Consider the following 20,816-nt stretch of genomic DNA (forward strand, 5'->3'; position numbering starts at 1 on the left):
ATATATCGCCCCGGAACAAAAGCATGCTGGAATTCTGTAATCGAGGCCGGGAGAGTACCTTTCATCCTATTCACCATGCATTTTGTAATGCATTTATAGATGGTGTTGCAAAGACTAATAGGGCGAAAATGAGCTGCAACCTCAGGATTCTCAACTTTAGGGAGCATAACAAGGAGAGAAGCATTAAGCTCTTTTAGCAGAAAACCAGTGTCAAAGAAATGTTGAACAGCTGTTATAACCGAATTCCCAACTAAGTCCCAGTGGACATGAAAAAATTCAGCAATGATACCATCCGGGCCTGGAGATTTGAGATGATGAATAGAGAACATCGCCTTCCGGATCTCTTGGCCACTAAAAGGCCTAACCAACGCCAGAGCCTCCGAATCTTCCAATTGTGGAAAAACCATTTCGCGGAATAAAAGATCAATATCATCCCCCACCTGAGTACTAGTCGGACAGCTCGGAATGAAGACTTTTTTCAAAGAACCTTGGATCAAAGTGGCAATCTCATCATGGCCACTCACCCATTCATCTTCATCATTTTTCAAAGTTATAATTTCCTTTCGTTTTTGTCTTTGCTTAACCCTATTAAACAAGGTTGTAGAAGACATATCACCCTCTCTCACCCATTTATCTTTCAGCCGTTGTTGCCAATAATGGAAGTCCAAACTGCACTTAGGGATAATTTCATTCACCCCTTTTACGAACTCTTCACCTTCTTCAATTGTCAAGATTGCAGTACTTTGATTGCTTAAATTATTTGTGATAGAGCGCCAATTAATACCCCAAAAAGTATGGTTATCCAAGCACCACTTCTAAGCACGGGTTCTGAATAAATTAAGGTGCTTAGCCAGAACGAACATGCTAGACCCATTCATGGAGATATCCCAAATATCATTAGCCATTCCTTTAATAGCATTATAACGGAGACACCACCTTTCGATTTGATAAGGACGGTTGGAGCGGAGCATAGAAGGGTTCGAATCATAAGTGATAGCTGCATGATCCGAAACAACAATTGGCTCATGAATAATTCTTCCTTCCGGAAATTCCTCAAACCATTGATCCGTGCAAAAAGCTTTATATAACCGTTCCAAAATGAGACCATTTTCCAAACGTTTGTTAGTCCATGTAAACCGAGGCCCCGAAAAAGGAACTTCGATCACCCCATTTTCAAGCCGCCAATCCATGAAAGCATCCAAACCCTTTATCACTAAAGAGCCTCCTAGTTTAAAACTAGGATTGTTACTTGAGCTTAAAGTGAGTGAGTGAGTTTTAGAAAAAAGAATAGGCTTAGTAATTAGTGGGTTGGACTTGCATAATAATTCATGATTAAAATATGGGTGGTGAAATAAATTAATGAAATAATTTTATTAATTTTATAAACATCAAATTTATTTTCTTAAATCATAGTAAAATAAATTATGTAAATTATAAATCATAATTAAATATTCACATAAATATGTTAAAATATAATTTTAAATTTCACAAAATTACAAGGATTACATGCCAGCCCGCAGAGAAACCCGCGGCTGAACCCCGCGCCCGCAGCAAACTTCGATCTCGGGCTTAGATGCAGCGACGAGGGCTTGGCTTCGTCTTTGGCTCAAACATAAAGGTTTGTTCTATTGTGGATGCCCTAAGCACCATTTGTATTACAAAACTCCAACAACATGCCTATGACCGGGGCTACTAATTTTTATTTATTTATTTATTTTATTTATTTTTTTTGGGGGGGGGGGGATGAGGGCTATTAACTATATAAGGTGATTAGTTTTGTCTTAATCAATTTGGGGTAGAGACCGTAGAGTTACCAAATACTACCTCTATTTCTTTTTAGTTGACACGTATTCCTTTTTAGGAAGTTTTTTTTTTAGTTGACACGTTTCCTTTTGGGGTAATTTTTTTACCTTACATTTACAAGCTACCCTACTTGCCTTTTCATTCTCTCTCACTCTCTCTTTTCTCCTTAATATGTGTGCCTAAATCAAACGCGTCAACTAAATAAAAACGAGGAACTAGTTAGTGGTAGAAAATTTAAATCAAAATCCCACATCATCATCATAAATTAAAAAGTAAACTTCATTTTAGGCTTTTTGTAGAATCCAAAATTCAAAAGATAAATAAATACCACATGGAATCAACTAAGGAATCTTCATCATCAATGTAGTATCTAGAAACTCTAAATTTGAAAAAAATAAAATAAATTAATTTCTTACCATTATCATAAATTATAATCCAAACAACTTTACAAATCTACGCTCTTAAATAAAACCCAACTCAATTTTTTTATTTACTGTTTTTCATTTTTGTAATTTTTGTTGTTTGTAGTGGAGTTAATCGGGTTGCGGATCTGTCATGAAAGATACTGTCAAAAGATATCTTTTTCAATCCTTCTTACCGTATATCCCTTGGTCCCAAAAAACTATTCAATTTCACTCTTTTTTCGTCTCAAATTCCCAGAAAAAGTAGAGGAATTAAGGGTCGTTAAAAGGGTATTTTTTTTAATCTTGTATTTTGGGTATTTTTTATTTTTAAAATTGAGTGATTTTGGTTCGAATTTATATTGTGGAAGAAAAAGGGGGAGCAAGAATGTTGGAATTGAGAGATTACACTTGCTTCCCACCTATAATTGTTGTTGTTTATGCTACCCTTGCTTGTGTTGATGCGGCTATTGCTGTGATTGCATTTTTTCAGGTAATTCTTGGTCTTAATTTTTATTAAAATATAAAAAAGTACTTTGTATTAATTAATTGTTATGTATTAATTCGTTATTTTTTGTGATTTTTGTTTTTGGGTGTTTGTTGTTTTTGTCAAATGTGGTTGTTTATTGTTTTAGTTGGGTGATTTGATGTATTTTTTTGAATGTGGGTTGGTTTAGGCGGTAGTGCTTTTGGGTGTTTGAGCTTTTATTTGCAATCATACATACTGCACCTTGTGTTGTTCATAAATGAAAATTCGTGATGAATGGTGTTTGAATTTGATCGACAAATTCGAGATTTCGAGTGCATCATTATAAGAGTGAGTTTAGGGGAGTAGAAGAAATAGTAATCGTTTGGTGAATGATGCCTTTTGTGTTTTGAGGAAACATGTAGAGATTTGTTCTTTCTTTAAAGATTGTAATATCAGATTGATCCTTATCTTCCTTTGGGATTGAAGCCAATGTGATTGGTTTGAGAAATGTAAAGTAAACTATAAGATTTATCAATTAAATTTGGCTAGAATAGATAGGCTGATAGAGATTAGAGAGTGTAGAGTAATTGCTTTCAGTTTTCTAAAGGAATATCTATACTATGGAGTACTTCATATTGATAAGTAGAAGTGTGCATAACTATGTTGGAGTAACACCGGGCACTTTAGCTGATATGCTGATATATAGGAAAGTTCTTGGCTAATTGGCGATTCTATGAACTTCATAACATATTTGAAAGGTAGGGGAAGGGGGGCGTTTGTTTTGGATAATAAGCTCTTGCTCCCATTGTAGTCATACCTCTTATTTTTCATAAGTTTACATGGACGAGGGGAAAAGTTGTTTGCGTGTGGAAATAGTATATGGAGTTAGTATAACCCTTAAGGATCTTTTCTTCCTATTTAAGGCTTCTTATTTAGTTCCATGTTGGCAAAGTTACACTCAATGATACAAACTTAGGGCCAACTACAACAATTGACACAAACACACAACATCGTCTTTATAATTATAAAAACACCATCTTTGTCATTATAGATAACCACTAACCGGTGACCAGAATGGATCCCACACGCTAGAATTCATTAAAAAACATTAAATTAATTTAATTTAATTAAATTATTTTTGAAGCACGTGTATTAGTTAATACAAATCTTCATTAACTACTTAATTCTCACATCAATGAGCATGAACTAAGGAATCCAAATTCCTGTTTACATCAACCCATTTACAATTGTTATATTCTGGAAAGTAGCATATAGTACTCAATCAACCACCATGCATGCAACCTCCTAAACAAAAGTCTCTAAAAGACCCCGGTGGAACTCCCCCCTCCCCTCTATCAGCTACTATATGCTCACCTACATATATCAAACCTTGGTTCCGTGCAAACAAACCCTAAGCACATGGCCCCATAAATTTGAGGGGCCAATTTTCATGAAGCCCAAAACAAAAAATCCAATATCTCACTGACTTTCTCTCGCTGCATGCTGTCACACAGTCACACATCAACCCAAAATAAAACAACATGATTTAATATGCTCGTGATTTCCAAATCTTTGATTAACCAATCAATGCCTTTTATATTGCAATTTCCAAAATTGTTAAATCTTCCATATTCCATGTATATGTAGTTTTCTCATTTATTTTCTTATTTTACCCGCTGTTTTCATACGCACCTTGCCTCCCTCTTAATTAGTCAATTAGACAATTTTGTGGAAAACAAATTTCCAATGAAAAAGTTTAATTTATTTGTCTTCTTAATTAAATCACTTTAAATGGTTGAATTATTAACACCCAATATAATCCACTAAATCTCAAATAATACAGAGTAGTATGCAAATTTGATCGCAAGAGGAAATAATTTTTTACTTTTTTAAGGAAAATCTCAAGAAGAAATAATTAAAATACAATAATTTCTTGAAAGATTAGGAATGAGGTATGCTTATTTGAGTAATAGTGTAAGTAAGTTTTCATTTTAATACAGTAACAAAATGTCATTTAATAAAAGTAAAATCTCATGTTTACTTATGTAGATTGTTTTGATCCTTTATCCATCTCTCTTTTTTTTTTTTTTTTTTTTTTTTTTTTTGGTACTATGCCTCTTAGAATTAGAAAAGCACTTTTGAATATGAAAAACTCATACAAAAGGAATAATATATTAGAGGAAATTTTTATAATCAAAATTGCAAATTATTTATTAGGTCTTTATTTTAAAATTATTTGGCCGGCCCCAAATTGTATGAGACGGCCCTGTTGGTTCTTGTGCAATGTAAATAGAATTCTGTAAAAAATAAAAAAAAAAGCCAACCCTTGATGTGCATCTTTCACCAACTCCTACACTAAGCCACTTCCATTTCTCGCTGTAAAGGTGTTTGTTGAGTAATCTCAATCTGATGTATAAGAACAATATTCTCTTTATTGGTGTTTTCAACTTTTACATCTTTGAAAGGGACTTAAAAATTGAAATGTAACATGTAATTTTTTTTTATTTTTTATTTTTTATTCTTTATTTTTTATATATGAATATTTCTATGAATTCTGGCATATTGGACCCACTTTAGTACCTGGAATATCATTTGGTTGTCTTTAGTGACCAAGTTGTTGTTTTAATTCTTTTGTGTCAATGAGTGTAATTTCGCCATCCATGTGATTCAATTGTACACCATGTTGATCAATGTTGTCAAGAAAGCATAGCGGACCTTGTTGATTGAGAAATATCATGTTGAATTACTTTTGTCCTTGTCATAATTTGGGCTTTGCTTCGACTAGTATCATTAATCAATATCTAGCTATTTTTCTTTGTATGATGTCAACCTAGCTATTTAACATATATGTTCTTTGCTTTTATGCTCTTTAGTTGGTGAGAATCCACTCTAGAAGTGCGCAACTTGGTTGGACCCGGCAAAAGGTAAGTCTTGCAATCATATTAGATTGTCTTTCACATTCTTAATGTTGCTTTGAACTTGGCTTATTTATATCTTTCGTTTGTGTATCTTCTATTCTTCTAGAGTTCTAGTTCTTTGGCCTTACTATTGTGAATTTGTGATGGTTATGCTACTAGTGTTGGGGTAATAAATTATGCTAGTCACTGATATTGAAAACTTTATGATGCCAAAGGCTTTTGTCCTATCCCATAGCTAATGTTTGACAAATAAGACTTTAATTAATCTTAATGTTTGACAAATGCTAGTGAAACACTACTTGTACCGCTAACCAATGATCTTAACCTTGCCAAACACTTATAACTTTTTGACCAAGTCAAAACACTAACAACTACATACAAAGCTAGGGTAATACGCCCATAGTGGCGTAGTCCATGAAATTACTAGTACTAGGATTACTTCAAATGACTACCTGGCTTTAGAGACTCTTATATAACTGTAATCTATGGTAGTTAAATTTTAGCTTAGGACACATGTTGTATAGATTGTTGAGTTTATCCTATGATTAATCTCTCATCTATCTTTTATATTTAAAGTTCGTATGGATGCTAGCTTTCTTGTACTTGACAACAAGGATGACTTATTGAACAGTGTATGAGAAATTTAATGAGTTTCGCAGAACCAATTTTTCACTTCTAGTAAATAATATTTTTGGTTGGGAGAGGGGGGTAAGGTGTTTGGTGCACAAATTTTAAATTATGGTTTCATTTAAGTGATCAATGAACACAATTATGTGTTCGATATCAGTTGTGTTGACTTATCGCCTTATTTTGTCTGTTCTCCAAGATTGTTGTAACTTGAATTCATTTAAGGAGACCTAGATATTGTTTTATTAGTTCTGATTACAAAAAATGAGCGCGGACCAAAAATCCATAGTAATGTATTTTTTCTTTTTGCTTGCTCTTCAGGCTGACTTAAACTGAATCAAGTTTGTTTGTATTGCAGGTCTTTCATCTCATGATTGGTCTTTGCAATTTGGGTAAGATAGTTGATGTGCTGTATGGAACTTGCTTATTTGCTACTTTTAATGATATATGAGAAAGATTGTTATGTTGTGATGAGTATCTTTTTTAATCCTTGCTGATGCTTGAAAAAATAGTCCGACTTCATGGTGCTATATATCAGGGACTATGCCTTTTGTCATCTTCTGTTCTTTCTGTTGTCTTTGGTCTATTTTTCCGTAATTGTGATTCATGATTATTCTGGTGGTGCTGTCTCATATGAAGTTCCCAATCACCACGTCCAAGTTTCTTCTAAACTTTACAGGCACTGTGTAAATAACCTTTTCTTAGCCAAGGCCTCGTGTTAGTGTCAAATCTTGTATATGACATAGTTCAATATCTATTAAATCGTATGATGTTAACTCTTTCTTAAGCCAAGATTGTAACATTTTTAAGGTTGCCAATGTGTATAGTAGGTTCCTACCCTGCACACCAACTAAATTATTAAAGTGGATTTGCTAAAGTCTTATAAGCCTATAGCTTAGTATAGTGGGAAGTGTGCAATGAGACTTGGAAAGGTGTCAAAAATCTTGGCCTTGTAGGGTGGCTATTTACTTGTAAGATGGTTATGATCACAACTTGCTTTCCCTCTCTTGCCCACTTCATATTTTGGGAAGGAACATTGATACTACATATATAATAAAAAAAAAAAAAGGAAAAAAGAATATATATAGCTTGATCTTCAGTAGATTGGTTCTTAAATATTCATAGATAGTTTCCCTGATTTCCATATTGTGTTTGATCAATGGGATGGTGTGACTTGTTTAGTTTGTATCTTAAAATAATTCGTGAGGTTTGCTCAACTTAAAGCTGTACGACCAGTCAATCTGAAAACCAGTAGGTTATGAAGATCCATAACATTTGTTAACCTAGAAGCCTAGAACCCCTAATTAACTATATGTCCTGGTGTTAAGGATCCTTGTTTCATATCTTCTTTTAAATTCCATTTTTTAATTACTGGTATGAATTTAGACTAAGAAAGATTTTCATATCAATATAAGACTCTCAACAGTTCTGTTTCTGTTTCATGAAATGTCAACTAAGAGTATTGACTATTGAGTTGAATTTTGTCATCTAGTTAGTGCTTATATGTAAGGTTTTGTATGTATTTAATAAATAAAATCCGCTTTGTTTTCGATTTGTGCAAACTGTTGGTAAGTGGTACCTTTTCAATTTTGGTTGACTGTCTTTTATGAGAACCAAAATTACAAAAAAAAAAAGATCTATCTTTTGTTGCAGGGTATGTTGTTTTCTTTGTATTAACTCTCATCGCTACTTGCAAAGGATGGTCATGCTGGTCAAGCTCCTGCGGCTTTGTGTTCATGGGTAAATTTCAAGCTTGTTATGAATTGACTCTGCTATAGCATATTACTTTATTTATTTGCTAACTTTTTTTGGTTTTTTTTTATTTTTATTTTTTATGCAGCCTTCCCTAAGATCCTTTTATTTGCAGCATTTCTTCTGCTTCTGTCATACTGGTATGTAAATTATTGCTTTTGTTAATGCTAATACTGGCATTACTTTACTTTGTCATGTAAAAAATTTTCTCATTTCATTTATCAACAAGGTTGACATGATTGTTGCCTTCTTTTGTTTGTCAAGTTCTAAACCAATGTGCTGTTAATAAATTATTATGTGCTCTCGTGCTGGCTTTATTTTAGGGTGGATCTTTGCCACCAGGCTGATGATGAAGAGGATGAGGGAGATAGTAGTTCTTGTGAAGCTTTGTTAGATAAGACCACCTGTAAGCCACCTTTATCAAACATTGATGGTAACAAAAATTGTCTACCTGTTCCATCACTTCATGTTGGAAGCCGCCAAAGATTTGTTATTTTGGTACGTCATTGATAATATTACATAAAGGTTGTTTTATTTTATATATTTTACATTGCGTTAACCTAAAGCATATTATGAGTCCTAATTTAAGCAAGCTTACAAGCCATTTGTTTATTGAGCTTTCTTTTACTATTTTTATTTCTATTCCAGATTATGGTCGTAGTTCTTGTTCTAATGACTGCCTTTGCTGTGCTAATTTGGATTGGGATGGGAAGGAATCCGATTGATTCATCAACTGTTGCTCGGGTATGAGTTTTTGAGTACCTTTTTTTTAGATTGGTGTTTTGTGTGTGCAATTATGCTCTTGTAATTGTGTATGTGGAGGTTGAGTAGCCTAGTTAGAGGAAATTTGGGTGAAACCCATGTCTGTGCAGCTTGTAGAAAATGTAATGGGTATTTTGACAGTCTTTCCGGTGTGAAGTTGAGCTTTATTTGAAAGATTTAAACTATGTTATGTTGCTTTACAAATAATGTGGTCCAAACGATTATTTTGTTATGTCCTTTTCTTTATATTGTACGATTCATTAAGACGATTCATGTTAGCCGACCCCAAATCATTTTGGGATTAAGGCTGTGTTGTTGTACAAATAATCCAGTCATCTGACCATATTATAACGATTTTTTCTCTCCTTTTTTTCATCTGTATCTGTCACATTAACATCAAAATCAATCCCTTTTACAAGCACCCGGTGCACATTACTGCTAATGTAAATCGGTCCTTTTCACACTGGCAGAAAAAAAGCATAATTCCTCAAATACCAATGCATGTATTCAATTTTTCGAATTAGAATAGTAAGAATTTGATACAAGGTATTCTATAGTAGCAATGACAAATTCGAGCTCCAAATTTTAAAAGAGAAAAAAAAAATTCAAAATGGACTTCAAAGTTGAAATCAATAAAAAACAATTTAAATTTCTTAAATTAATTTTTGTTTATTGTATTACAAAAAATGGAACGAAAACACAAAGAAAGTTAACCTTAATATACACAAAAAGTTACTCTTAGATTCCATTAAGTTACCCTCAAACACACAAAAGCTACCCTTAAATATTCCATTAAGTTACCCTCAAACACACAAAAGCTACCCTTAAATATACAAAAGTTACCTTTAGATTCCAAAAAGTTACCCCTTAAACAAAAGTTACCCTCAAATATACAAAAGTTACCCTAGATTCCAAAATGTTACACTTAAACACATTAAAGTTATCCTTAAATATACAAAAGTTACCCTGAGAGGAGAGAGACTAAAAGAATCCACATGAAGAAAAAAAAAAAAATCTAGGAAGAGAAGCAGTTGTTTACAAAATTGAGTGGATCAAATGCCAAAATTAGCTTCAGTAAGATCTTCAACTGGATGATGAACGACATGAACCAATGTAGATATCTTCTTCTTCGAATCTTTTGTTGCTACCATCTTAGATAGTTATGACAATAATTATTGAAATTAAACAAACTTGAGCATAATCTATGATTTAAAAGATCAATATTAATAAATTTCAACCCAAAAACATTTAAAAATTGTGTGAATAACACAAGGAAGTGTGATGAAAGAGAAAGAAGATGATAAATTGGTAATAGATAGAGGAAAAAGGAAATTAGAGAGATAAACCGAAAGATACCAAAAAAAAAAAAGAAAAAAAAAATCTAGAAAAAAGGTTTCGGTTTTTGAAAGTAAACACACAAAGGAATTGGCACGTGTGAATAATAGCAGCAGACCTAACTTTCCAGAATTGTGCCGCCATTCCCTAAAATGTTGTAAACTGGGTGTTTTAAAAAAATTGTGCATAAAAATATTTAAGATATTGCATCATTTTCCTTGTTCATTTAAAATCTTGATGTAAGAAGCAAATAAGAGTTTACTTAGGCCTCATCAGTAGTGACTAGCTTTTGAATTTGGTAAAATGACATATAGGGCCATTTGTGTATTTCTTTTTAGTAATTGACCTCCTTCATTCAGTTTTATTTTTCGCTAAATGATTGGAATTTGGTATGAAAATTGCAACAATTGAACTTGCTTGCTGTCTTTAATCTTTGAAGTAATGAATAACCTGGAAATGTAATTCTTTTACTTTATTCTGGAATTGCCAACATACTTATAAAAAAGAATATAAAATTGATGGGCACTTCAATAATTAGCATATCTGGATTAACCTGCTAACTGTATTCACTATCTACTAAATTCTACATGGACTACTTATTATGTTCGACAAAGATTAACACACTTTTTATTTTGGATTGTCCCAATTAGTTTACAGTCTTTAGACTCTTTACACACTTTGTTACTTTACATGTATCTAGGAGTAAGACAACATTATTAAAAAGATTATTCCATACTCTCTATCGCCTATCACACCTATTTTTTCTCAAACACCTAAATAAAAACTTTACCTACTATGACTATGTGCATGATCTAATTTGATCGGTTTCCTGATTTGACAAAACTTAGCCGAGCGTCGGTATTCAAGGCGTGAATACTCTATATTGGGCCATGAGAAATTTGAATAGGTTCATATTGCTTTCAGATAGTAATCGTGTACTTCCTCCGTAATTTTTTTTAAGTGTTACACTAACCAAATGCGGTCGTGTTTTTTTAAGTGTTACACTTCCTTTTTTGGCAAAAGATACATTTTAATATTATATTTCTCTTCTCTCATGGTTCCCACCCAAATTCACCACTACTTTTTTTTTAATTATTATTTATTTCCTCACACATTCATTACTTTTCAATAAATTATTAATCACACTATCTTTCTTTTACGAATTTTAAATACTCCAAATATCCCCACTTACCTCTTATTTTACTTATAAAAATTAAATTCCTTAAAACTATGTGCCGGTCAAAGTCTAACATTTTCAAAAATATGGAGGGAGTAATGAAGTTGGTTTTAGGTGTGGGTTAGGTCCACGTGGAGTTGAGTAAGTATCTTTTCAGGTTGATTGTATACCAAACTCAGACATACGGATATGCCGTTTAATTCCCAGCAATTTGCCTTTTCTTAGGCTTAGCTTCTCCCTCTGTTCTAGATTATATTCTTTCTTCTGTGCCAGTTACAAAACTTTCATTTCAAATTTCATTTTTCATAACCTATTTCAGGTTGCCTTCAGTTATGGCTCTTCTCCGCATTATATGATTTTGGTAGGGATCCTTGGTGGGATACTGGGATGTGTAAAATTCTGTTGGGTAATCGAGACAATTTAAATATGATTGAATGACAGATATTGTTGATGTCTAATTTGGTTTTAGATTCCTTCCTATCAAATTTTTGGTCTGAATTGATTTTAACTTGTTCAGTTCTTTTTCCAAGTTGCTGATTTGAAGAATGAGCAATTACAGAAAATTCTATGTAGGAACAAAGATATTGAGAAATTTCTACTAATTACAGCAAGTCAGAAATTAGTAAAAAGATTTTGATGGAATTTTTTTTTTTTTTTTTTTTTTTTTTTTTTTAAAATGTAATGAGTGAAAAGGAAGTCTTTTTTGGCTGGTGTTCTCCATCTTTGCAATAATCTCTTGTTTGTGTAAATGCAACATTGTTGATGAGGCTGTGGTAGAGAATGACTTCAGAAACACTGTGCAGGTCTATGTGGATATTTTTGCAGTCTGCATATTTTTGTTGGGAGGGGCATTGGCATGTTATGGTAAGTGCTCTCTGATTGCTTGCTCAGAATACCTTATGCATAGGTTATGTACTTCTGCTATTGCTCTCACTTTCATATTTGAGATATGATTATAAAAGGAAATAAAAAACATATAAAGGAGTGTAAAGGTAGGATGATAAGCTGGACTTACAAGAAATTATGATAGAAAATTCATGCTCGAGACTTTGTTACCCTTTCTTGATTCTCTAATGTCATATTATGATGATGTCGATCGATGAGCTTTATGGTGCTAGTTTGGAGTATTGCCTAGAGATGTATAGAAAGTACCAATGATTTGCAAAGTGAACAATGCTGTTGTGAGTAAATGATGATAGTTTCACAAAATTTAACATTGTGAATTGAGTTCATAATGAATGAGTACATATATTTAATCTTTGGTTTCTTTCCCTCCATGTATGATACTCCCTCCGTTTTTAAATACTTGCTCCATTTCTCTATGCGCGGAGTTTTAGGAGAAATTAGATAAAGTAATAAAATATGGAGATAGTGGGGTTGGTGAGAAAATTAAAAATTGTAAAAAGCAAAAGTAGTGGAAGAATAGGAGAAAGAGATGTTGGGTCCACCAAGTGTGAGAAATGAATTAAATATTGTAAAAGCTTTCTAAAAAAGAAAATTAAACAATTATTTAAAAACGGCCGGAAAAGAAATGTGGAGCAAGTAATTAAAAACAGAGGGAGTAAATTGCAACGGTACTCATACGGTAGAGTAAATGATGAAATGAATAACCTTCCTTCCCACTTATACCCACCTTTGCATTTTCATTTTTTTTTTTTTATTTTTTTTTTTTTCAACCTACCTCACTTCAATCTTAAATTAATGCTTGTTTACTATTCCTCCTCCTAAAACTTCGTGTCCAGAGAAGTAGAGCAATTAATTAATTATGGAGGGAGTATAGTCAAATACTCCATGGTGATAACAATGGGATATGGGGTCCTCTTGCCTCAAGTCTTCTTTTCTATAAAGAGGTCAGTGAGATTCCCATAGACGTTGAATGTGTAAGCGACTCAACAAGCAAGCCATGATCAGAAAATCAAAGTGTGTCTACAAAGTTCAAATACTTGACGAATGGTCATTCTATTGAATCAAAATCTTTCTGCAAGTCAGTTTTATGCACACATCTCATGACTGAGTAAAATATTGTCAATAATTACTCCATTTTTACTGAAGTCAATACCCTCAGCATTTTATTTGTGAGAACTTTGGAGTTGTTTTTTTTACTGATCATATACTAGCAATTGAACGCCAGTCCTTGAGATGACAAGCATTTGGCATCTTTACAATCAAGCTAATGTATGGGCAATCAATCTGAGTCATAAGCTAACCATGAACAAAAAAGTCTTGAATTGCAGAGACAATATTAGGGCTTATCTACCTACAATAGTACAGATGCTTTTGAATAAATGATCATTTAGCCCTTCTAACCCAAGTGCCTTTAGAGAGTTCATATTGAACAAGGCTTCCTTGATCTCCTGGACATTTACTGCAAAGGTTAACCTGATGCTGACTTAAATTAGTAAGGCCCCTGTCAATAACTCATCCGTCGACCAGAAGAATTGAAGCAGCTGCTGACCCCATGAGTTGCCTATAAACTTGTATCACTATTTCCTTAAATCACCTAATGAGAATGAGCTCTGGCTCCACCATCCTTGAACTGAACCCTAATTTCTCCTCCCTCTGTATGTCTTTAGCAAAATAATACAAATCACATAATGCTATCACTCAAGTGAACCCAAAAAGACTAGATTTTTGTTGTCAAAATTTCTCTTTAATTATCTTCCAGAAGTGACTTCCTCTTCTTCTCAATTGACTGGGCATTCTATAAATTCAAAGAGAGATGCTACTAGGATAAACTCCTCAATTGACAAGTTGTTCTCTCTAATGCTTTTAATTTTTTTTGTGTAGTGCTTGGGTAAAATTAGTGTAATTGCATTTTAAAGGCTCCTTTAAGATGCTAAAGCTTAAAACACACATCAAGGAGAGGTATTGAGTGTTGTTTGTGACTTTGTGCCTTTAATGTTCTTCTACAACCTTGAAGTAATTTCATGCTTAGGAAGGACACTAAAAAATCAAACAAAAGTTCTCATCATTCAAGCCATGATCGAATAGATCTTGCACTGTGGTACATCCCTCATACACATAGCTGGAATATTCAGCCTTTTCAGGAGCCGGTCTAATGATTCTTTGTAGCCAAGAGGATGAATTTCATATGATTCATTTGAACGCATTTGAAAACTTACAACTTTTGTAATTCCGCATGATTCTTTACCAACAAATCAATAATAAGGTGAAAAATATAGGTTTATTTGATGCACCCTCGGCCACAATAGTTCCCTAATAGGAACGAATAACTACAGCGACCAACAACTCCACCATTTTGAGACCGGTACATCTACACTATTCGTGTAGATTTATTGGAATCGATAATGAAATTTTGAAGAAAGACAAGGAGATTGGGTCAAAAATAGTCTAATTTATGACGAAATTAGAATAGTAAACGGCCTAACAGCCAAAAAATAATTAACCCTAGAAGAGAAGAAGAGGGGAAGGGGGGGGGGGGGGGGAGGGAGAGAGAGAGAGTGAGAGAGAGAGAGAGAGAGAACAACTAGAGTTTATCTTTTTTCAATTGCACCTCCTTTGTATTGAGAGTTCATTACATTTTTTTTATTTTCGTCCGTTTTAAAAAGTTTTCTAACTTTTTAATTTTATTTTATTTTTTGACATATTCCTTTTACTATACTATCCCTCTTACCCCACAATGTTTACTCCTTTCAACTCATTCTTACTTCACCTACCTTCTTTCTTACCTTATTCACCTGTTTCTTACACCACTTACTGGATCTACACTATCTCCAATTACATTAATTTGTGTGCAAAAGTAAAAGTGGATGTAAGAAATACGCGGATAATTAAGGAATAAAGTGTAAGAAGGTAAGAATGTAGATTAAAGAGGGGTGGGAAGGTGTAAATATTGTAGGGTAAGAAGAATACCGTTGTAAAAGAGGTTTGCCAATAATGGAAATATGGAATAAAGTGAGATTTTAAGAAGGGACAAAAACAGAAATTTTTAAGAAATCTTAGAAATGGAAGCAGTATAAGAGTGCTAGTAGTTTTGATAATAATCAGAAGACAAAATGTCCCTAGATTAATTTGTTGAGTCTTTCCTTCCTATTGGCCAGACACATTCCAAGATAAACAACTCCATGCACAATACAATATTATTTTCGGCCAGCACATCATTTACATAGAGCTGTTTGTTAGATGAAAAAATTTTAAGTAGATCAACAATATTCATAGAGAGAAGTCTTTCTTTGTTTGTTGTCTTTGTTTGTTGTTTGAAGAATGAAGACAACTTGCCCTCTTTACTTTCTTCTAGTAACTATATGTTGTTACTCCCTTTGTCTCATAAATTCTTTCACACACGGGTTTAGTTGAAAGCCTTGAAAAAGAAAAGCTCTAATAAAAAAATTGATGTGCATTCATGTGATGGAGAGAGAAAAGGGTTGTCTTGCCGGAGAAAGAAGAGTAAAATATCTTTATGTAAAATTTGTTTGAATCCGAAATAGAAGTGCAATGGATATCTTGGAAATTAGAAAATGAAAGACAAGGAAGCTGGGAATATGCTGTGTATCCTCTTTCCCTCACATAGGCCTTTTGGAGGACTTTTTGTCATCATATTTGTGCATTCATTCAGAAAGTTAAGCTTATGAAGAAATATGACCAAGAAGTCATTGGAACTGCCTTTGTGGCTTTGAGGTGTGTTATGAATCACTCTCCTTGAGGCCGCATCTTGCATCTCAATAGTTGGCAGTTGCCATGTGTTTTCATTGAATTGGTATTGTTGAATTGGCATAGAATTATTCAAATAATGTTCTCATGTATTCGTTAAGAAACAATTTGAAATAAATGTGATCAATTTTTTAGATGACACATAGGCCAGTAATTAAATTGACCACAAACCAACATATATTTCATTAATTAATTGATGGAGTAACTCTATCATGATCTATTTTGTCTCTTAGCCATGACTGCTTTGGTTGGTTGTTTTGGACAGCAAAAATTGTTAATCTCAATACCTAGCTCTAAGTACAAAAATGAAACTTTCTGATTTGTGTATTTGATACTTGTTTTGTTTTTATTTGTTTATTTTTTAATTAATTTATATAAAGGGATTGTTGGTTGAAATTTTATACTTCATATTAGTTGTAGATGGAATATATTGTAATCTGCTATATGGACTATGAAGAAACATTGTAAAGGTATTAGGCAGGAAACCTTGTATTGTTTCTGGTGTCAAATCTGTGACTCTAAGAGCATGTTTGGTATGAGTATTTTTTGAGTTGAAATCAAATTCAATTATATCATTACTGTTACCAAGTGTTTGGTTAGATGGCTTGGTTAACTTCTACCATTACATAAGGGTATTGGTCTTCACCCATTTGTTACCTCTTTAAAACCTAAGGTAACAAAACCCTTTCGGCCTTTCCTCAAACAAAAATAAAGAGAGTTAGGTTTAAGTGATACATTTCCATGGTTAAACCAAACAAATGAAAAGGTAAGAGTTATTTGATTTCTTTCCTCCTTATTTGTTTCCTTCCCACTTTATTTTCAATATTCATACCAAATAACCCCTAAAGCAAAGGCTGTAAGGTATCATACAGCTTAAAGACACCTAATAGCTACTAGACACTCTAGTTTGTAGACTGAGCAAAAGTCTGGTGTGTGTCAGAACAATTTTTTGCTTATTTGACCACAGTATAGTTTTTATTTGAAATGGATGTTTTTAAATGGTATTTAATACATATCTGTAGTGTTATTAGCTAGTTAAAATACTGACTTAGTGATCATGGCATAGCTCTTGCCATGTAATTATAATGAGACAAAGCTGTCCTCAAGATACTCATAACTCATTTGCTGAATGTTTCAATTTCTGTGAACTATTTCTCTATGTTCTCTTTCTTATATATTCTCGTTGTATGTTGTCTCTATTCATATATTGTACTCAGTATCTTAATTTCATGCTCAGGACTCCTAATATATTTGAAAATGAGCAAAGTAAGATCTGAAGGCGCTTCATCTGAGATGTGGAAGGTATGTCTTCCTTGTGCTGTTTTAATTTCTTTTCTATGGGAATAAAGGAACATCAAGTGGGAATAGAAAGTTTAGGGTATAATTTTCTTTGCTGTTTTAAAATACTGACTTGTTGAATCTATCAAACAGCACAAGAAACCTACTAAGTTTTTTCTGATGTAAGAATTAGAATATGAGGTTTAAATAATGCTGGTTCTGTTAAAGATATACGGTTTATCATAGTTTTTGCTTGGGTAAGAGGCCTTGAGGCTAAGGGAGATATAAGAGAATAATTTTAACCTTTAGGCCTTTAGGGAAGTACCCATTAGCTTCAAAGTTGCTATGGGAGTACATATACTGTGGTACACATTTTCATTTCGACATTTTCATGTTATTGATTTATTGATTTTGTGCATATGTTGATATTTAAATCAGCAATGGTGATTAATGGCATGTTACACTAGCATCTAGATATATAGGTGTATGCACCAGAGATGCATTGCTGGAAGGGCATCATAGATGTGCACATCTTTATCATCATTTGATTACACTTTCTGATGTGCAGGTCACCGGTCTTGCCGTTGTTTCTCTTGTGTGTTTCACAACAAGTGCTCTTGTAGCTCTTCTTACTGATGTTCCGGTATGTTTTGAATTTTTTTTGTTAAATGATTTATCTTGGATTCCAGATTTACTTTCATTCAGATAAGCTATCCTACTTGGATATGGATTGCCCATTCCTTGTATTTTTTGTGGCATATTAACCTCTAAAAGTTCCACAATGCTATTGCAACAGGTTCTTTATCGTTGGCGCCAAGAGCACATTAGTGTGTATTGTACTGGTATCTTATTGATGTTGTACTATTTTATAGGTACTTGAAGTTTTTCTCATCACTTCATTGTTTTCAACATTGAATCATTACTTTGTCTCTGCATAATTTTTAGCTCACAGTTACACACATAGAAGTGGCAATCATGGTTAACATTCATCATAGCTATTCTGTAATGGGCTTAGAAATCTAAAGGAAACTTGTAACAATGTTGAGCTGTGAGCACCACTATTATGTTACCTGACTTAAATTGAGATTCCCTGGACTGGTTTCTTTATCACCTGGTTCAAAGTACAGAATTATACTCTAGACCTAAGGACTGATTATTGTTTTTTTATCATGTGATCTATGGGTACGCAAATCTTTAGGCGAAGTTCTACTGTCATCAGAAAGTGAAAAGCAAGTCCAATCTAGTGGAATGCCTTCTTTCTTTGTTGACATATAATATTCTCATTGTTACATCTTTCTTTTCTGTTTCATTATATTTGTTATCTCTATTCAGCCTTTACAGAATGTGCATCTCCTGCAGGCAAGTGATAATTGAGTAGTCTGTGCATAGCATCTGTAAAATATGAAATTAAAAGAAAAACGAAATGATGAAGTAGAAAGAAGGTTCTTGATATATAATTTTATGGAGTTCAAGTATTTTGATAAAATAACATAACTTTGTAATGGGATGATACAAAGATTGCCAAGAGCTCATACCTCAATTTCTTCTTAGGATCTTTTCGCATAGCATGTTTTGGGGTTCTTAGGAATGTAGAGGAATGCCAAACTTCTAGCTCTCTTATGGAAAGCGCATTTAATATAATATTTATCCTCTAATAATATATTTCCTCCATCTCAAACTAACTGGTTGCATTCTGTGTTAGTTTATCTTAATATAGTAGATCATTTTCTATATGACTTCAGTAGGAAATGGGTGGATTATAATTTGGTTTGGCTGTTTCCATATCCCTTGGTTCTCTTGTTTACTTGCTGATAGATGCTTTTATAGTCCTTCCCAGTATTGACATATAAGAAATTTTAATGAAGATTATGATTTTCAGTTAGCTCTTCCATGCAGGTTCATCAACACCTGCAGCCTTTGTATTGTGGGTCATGAGAGAGCTACCACCTTCTAGGGTGGCCGATAGAGCCGATGAATCAACAATTGTAACCTTCATTAGTGATGGATCAACAGGAGTAGATAATCCTCAACGCTGGACTGCTGTAACAAGCTTGCAAAATCAGGTTTGCTTTCGGACATTCAGTTGCTTGTATCCTTCCTTGATGGTTATGCTGTCACCTTAAATTAAAGTTATCGTTTCTTCATCTGGCAAAAACGTCTACTTTTGTAGTAATATGCTCAATAATCCAAAATAACTCACACTTCCTACTGTCACAGGGCTCAAAAGCGAGTCCCATCTAATGTAGTGGTCTGAAACATATCTGGATGAAATTTCTTGGAAAAATTTTGCACCTCACTTGCATAAGGTTGGGCAATTTGACATCCTGAGTTTTGCAAGAAACTGGTTTATCGTATCGTGTGGTGCTTACTCAACAACCAGAGTCATACCCCTGTAATTCAATTGTTTTCTTTGAATTATCTGTACATAGTAGATCCACCCCTCTTCCGATCCTCAAAGGGATGGTTGGAGGACGCTGGAAGGTAGCCAACCTCTTTCCTGACATAGAAAATTGTGAAATTTTGTAGCTCAGCTTGGTGAAACCTGTCACTATGGCGAGTATAATCATAGTTTACATTCATCTATAAAGAATTGTCACATTGTCCTAACCCCTTAAATTAAAGATTATTATAATTTTTGTAAGATAAACTTTGTAACAGTTCACTTTCCCAATTTTTCTCATTTCCTTAAGTGAAGGTTTGTTATGATATGCAATTTGAATTGTTAGTTAATGCAAGATTCTAAAAATGCTTGAGAGTTCAAAATGAAAACGCTAGAGGATTTCGTTATTTTCTTTGCCCAGCAAATTTCACTGTAGCATAAGAATGCATGTGGTAGATTGGTGGTAGTTGGAAATTGAACTCCTAGAAATTGAAAATAAATAAATAATTCGTGACTACAACCATACTTTTCACTGTATTAACTAGTGTTTAGCCTGAGCGATGCCCCCGATCGATACTTTAAATATTATAGTTTTCATGTGTTATATTTTATATAGATGAATTTGGCTTTTAATTTTATTCTTGGAAAAATTAGAAATAATAATCCCAACTTTCATCAATTTTGCTACAATAATCCCAACTTTGGATTATTCTGGAATAATCCGAACTTTAGGGGTTCCTCTTTTTCTTCAATCCCAAAAACCGAACCGGTTGAATGGGTTAATTTTTTTTTTTTTACTTTTTAAAGTGACACGTGTCACAACTGAATTGGCTAAAACAATTTCTAAAAAAAAAAAAAAAAAAAAACTAACCAACCCCAAAACCACCAGCCTAACCCCCAAAACCACCCCCAAAATATCAGCCACCCTCAAAAACCACCTGCCAACCCCCAAAACCACCAGTCTAACCCTAAACGCCGGCGCTAATTCCCTCCCCCTGCGCCGGTTTCCTCATTCCCCTACCCTTGCGCCGGTTTCCCCCTTCCCCCTCGCCGTTTCTCCTTTTCCCCCAATCTCCTCCACTCGAAATCGCGGCTTAAATCTAGTCTCCCACTCTCGAAAACCCCCAAAAACTCCTCCCCATCGTCGAAAACCCTAGCCGCTTAGGGTTTCGGGGTGGTGGGAGGAACGATTGGGGGTTTTTGGCGGTGGGGAGAGGTTTCCTTGGTGGATTTAGGGTTTCGT

General features: G+C 33.7%; 1 protein-coding gene across 2 annotated transcripts; it reads left to right on the plus strand.

Moving 5' to 3' along the window:
* The first annotated feature begins 2,260 nt into the window (after positions 1-2,260).
* Positions 2,261-19,873, plus strand: LOC145611455 (tobamovirus multiplication protein 1-like). Of its 2 annotated transcripts, none has more exons than XR_014106382.1 (13): positions 2,261-2,697; positions 5,547-5,597; positions 6,577-6,610; positions 7,872-7,958; positions 8,059-8,110; positions 8,294-8,468; positions 8,619-8,714; positions 12,048-12,108; positions 17,153-17,217; positions 17,762-17,836; positions 17,990-18,065; positions 19,077-19,256; positions 19,411-19,873. XR_014106382.1 is itself a non-coding variant. In XM_081666785.1 (13 exons), exons 1-13 carry the CDS (start codon positions 2,593-2,595, stop codon positions 19,432-19,434), a joined length of 1,068 nt encoding a protein of 355 aa, XP_081522911.1. In that variant the 5' UTR covers positions 2,262-2,592; the 3' UTR covers positions 19,435-19,873. The 2 variants fall into 2 exon arrangements, 1 of the variants encoding a protein (XP_081522911.1); XM_081666785.1 differs by having other exon boundaries at positions 2,262-2,697; positions 19,090-19,256.
* The last annotated feature ends 943 nt before the right edge of the window (positions 19,874-20,816 follow it).

The sequence above is a fragment of the Chenopodium album genome, chromosome 24 (genome assembly GCF_948465745.1).
Source record: "Chenopodium album chromosome 24, dcCheAlbu1.1, whole genome shotgun sequence".
NCBI lineage: Eukaryota > Viridiplantae > Streptophyta > Magnoliopsida > Caryophyllales > Amaranthaceae > Chenopodium > Chenopodium album.